Raw genomic sequence first — 3,494 nt, 5'->3', positions numbered from 1 at the left:
CACACACACTTACACACACACACCTACACACTCACACACACACACACCCATTTCATATGCTGATTGCCCTGAGGCTTTCCCTGACTCTCAGTGAGGGCTGTATAGAGGAGAACACACCCTGGAATAATCTGAATTAATGTATATTTTCTCATTCAGATACATTATTGTGGTGTTAATGAATGGAGGAGTGTAAGTCAGAGGTGAGCAGCTCCTGTAAGAATGTGGCTCATCAGGTTTTGATCTTCTTCCCCGACTGGTTCGACACACCAGAGAAATCTGCTCTGGAAATCACAACAAATCAGTCGCAGCCATTCAGCTTCGAGGTTTTACTGAAAAACACTGGAATTAATCAATCAGGTTTTGACCCGTCTGTGTTTTTCTGGGAAGCTGTCAGCGGCAGCCACATCTCCTGAGGCTCTGTTTGATCTGTGCTGGATTACGGGCAGCCTGTGTGAATGAGGAAACCTGGAGAGGAATAATGGCAGCGAATCTGAGTAAGAACGGTCGGGAACTTATGGCCGCTTATAAAGAAGTGGTGGACGGGAAGTCAGATACAAACTGGTGAGCTGTCTCTGATCGATTGTCTATGATAAAGTTACAAATGTCACTTCCTTGTTGACTGAACTCTGTAAATAAAGGATCAATATTGTTTTCAGGGCTCTGTTTACTTACGAAGGCAACAGTAACGACATTCGTCTGGCAGAAAAAGGAGGTAAGACCTGATCAGAAGAATATTTGACTCATTTTCTAAAGTAGTATCAGCAGTAAAAACACATATAGTGCAGTAAAATGGGCAGTAAAAGTAGTTATTAGTAAGTAGTATTGTCAGTTTAGTGCAGTAAAATGTCTCTGTTAGTTTAGTCCACAGTTTCCCAACCTAGCGCTCGGGCCCCTCCAAAGGTCACCAGATCAATCTGAGTGGATGTCAGATGATTAATGGGAGAAGAAAGTTAATAAGTTTTGATACACATATTTATCTATATTATTTACTTTTCTTTGTTTTTATAAAGTATTAAAAACTATTTGACCTCTTTAGACCTCACACAGTTAATGAAATAAAACTTTAGAGGTGAAATATCTGTTTGATGTAACAACTCAGAGAGTCTGAAACGAGGACACACAACTACACACGGATTGTTTTTTATTAGAGCTTACAACACAAAAAGCTTAAGAAACAACTAATTTAACAACATGTTGTATTTCATAAACTTTAAAATGTATTACCCTGGGGCATCCTGCTACCTCACTTGGTAGAGCATGTGCCCTATTTACCCTATTTACCCTATCCTTACTGCAGAGGCCTGGGTTTTGATTTCAACCTGTGTCCCTTTCCTGTTTATCTCTTCAGAAATAACCAGAAACCAAAGCAGTGAAATAAAAATAGTGTAGTAAAAAGAACATTATTTGCCTCTTAAATGTGGTGGAGTATAAATATATAAAGTAACAATGGAAGTACAGTACCTGAGTAAATATACTAATAATATTGTCACCCAATTACTCTGAAAGGACATCATTTAATATTTATGATCAAGAGTGGATTAGAGAGATTTTACAGACTCTGTTGGTGCTTTTAGTGCATAATAAAGGTCAGTGATTTCATTAACCACTAGAAAACACTGTGTGTGTATATGTGTGTGTGTAGATGGTGGATTAGAGCAGATGGTGGAGGAGCTGAGCAGCGGGAAGGTGATGTACGCTTTCTGTCGCGTCCAGGACCCGAACTCTGGTCTGCCCAAATATGTCCTCATAAACTGGGTGAGACACACAACAAACACAAAGACAAACATGCAAATACTGTTATCCTTGGATCGTTTCCTGGGGTTTATAGGTGTGTGCGTGTGTGTGTGTGCATGAACAGACAGGTGAAGGTGTGAAGGACTCTCGAAAAGGTTTATATGCCAACCATGTGAGCTCGATGGCCAACTTCCTGAAGGTGAGTGTGACTTTGATATTCTATTAATAAACTGTGAAAGTCAAACTCTTGTTTGTGTTTCTGACAAAGTGATTGATTACATCCATAAAAAATCCATCCAGCAGAAGAATCTCACTCTTTGTCTGCTGGTTGAGAACTTGTTCAGACACTACGAGTGAATGTATTGCAAACATAACAAATATTTGTTGGCTGCAGGTCTGTTTCTGAGGCTCTGTGTTGTTTTGTTTTGTTTATCTGACAGTTAATTTAAAAAGACGAATAAAATGGTTGCAACATAAACGTACAGTTAAAAGATCATCAAGAATAACACAAGATTGTTGCAATTGTTATCTTCAGTCTTTATTTAGCTTATTATTAACATGCAATTATTATTCAGATTTTTTTAGTTTTTCGGTTGACTTCTACTCCTGCATGCTTTTAGCCACAGAAATCATTCAAATGTGAAAATATTTTGCATGTTAATGCAGTAGATTAACTGCTGTAGATACAGGGCAGAGGTCAGTGCTGCAGATACAGGTCAGGCATGTAATATAATTGTAACAACTATATTATTAATATTAACTTTATTTTATAATTTTTATTGATCAAACATCATGATCCATTAGGAGTAAAAGAAACATTTTTGGACAGTGGATGATGCTAATTTTACTGATATAGGTTATATTATAATAATATTCCCCTAAAATTCCTGTTATCATTAACTCTGATGTGTGTGTGTTGACAGGGAGCCCATGTGACTGTAAATGCTCGGGGAGAGGACGACGTGGAACCAGACACCATCTTGGAGAAAGTGGCCAAAGCGTCTGGAGCCAACTTTAATTTCCACAAACAAACTCAGGAATACAGAGACGCACCCCGAGGACCCGTGGTGAGCAGAAACACCATGCAACCCTGAAAAATTACATTTAATATATTAACGATTTACAACATTAAATATGTTTATAGAGAGATCTAAAGCTCCTGTGCTTCCAGTGCCAACACCAACACTCCCCCGGTGCTTGAGAGCCCAGTCCCAAGCATCCAGCTCAGCAGGGCTAAGCTAACAGTTACTTTACTGCCAAAAGTTACATAATTACACAGTGCAAGAAAAGGCGGCACTAGATGTTGCACTAGAGAACCAGCATCTCAGACCAAAACAATGGCCGCTTTGGCCTCCACTGACAGAACCAGTCATTTTACCTTGCAAATAATTGTAAAACACACTTCAAACTGGACAGAAACAAAATAAAACTCACCAATATTTGGTGGAAATAAATCCTTAATTCACCGACGTAGATGATAAAAACAGCAGTTTCAGTCGGGAGACCGGCTATGGAAACAAACCACAGAGAGGCTGCGATACAACACAGGCAGAGGGAGAGAGACCACCATGTGACTCTGTAGCTGTATATAGAGAATAGTTATTTGCTGATATCAATGTTATAAATCTCAAATATAACTAGTGTTTGTTGTGGAAACCATCATTCATAAACATAATTTGTAGGAGACACAGTTTCCCAACATCCTGTGTAGCAAACCAGAAACTAAAATATGTCTGTGTTTGAGCATAATCCCCTAATTT

General features: G+C 38.8%; 1 protein-coding gene across 1 annotated transcript in view; it reads left to right on the top strand.

Moving 5' to 3' along the window:
* The first annotated feature begins 277 nt into the window (after positions 1-277).
* The window catches only part of LOC118332936 (drebrin-like protein A), a 5,822-nt gene continuing 2,605 nt past the window's right edge, over positions 278-3,494 (top strand). The window contains exons 1-5 of the mRNA XM_035668375.1: positions 278-561; positions 657-712; positions 1,643-1,755; positions 1,859-1,933; positions 2,658-2,801. Coding sequence (XP_035524268.1) covers positions 479-561; positions 657-712; positions 1,643-1,755; positions 1,859-1,933; positions 2,658-2,801 — 471 coding nt within the window. The 5' untranslated portion in view covers positions 278-478. The remainder of the gene's footprint in view (positions 562-656; positions 713-1,642; positions 1,756-1,858; positions 1,934-2,657; positions 2,802-3,494) is intronic.

This window comes from Morone saxatilis, unplaced genomic scaffold, assembly GCF_004916995.1.
Source record: "Morone saxatilis isolate NCDOM2014 unplaced genomic scaffold, NCSU_SB_2.0 Contig21, whole genome shotgun sequence".
Taxonomy (NCBI): Eukaryota; Metazoa; Chordata; class Actinopteri; family Moronidae; genus Morone; species Morone saxatilis.
This window is presented reverse-complemented; position numbering and strand designations above follow the sequence as displayed.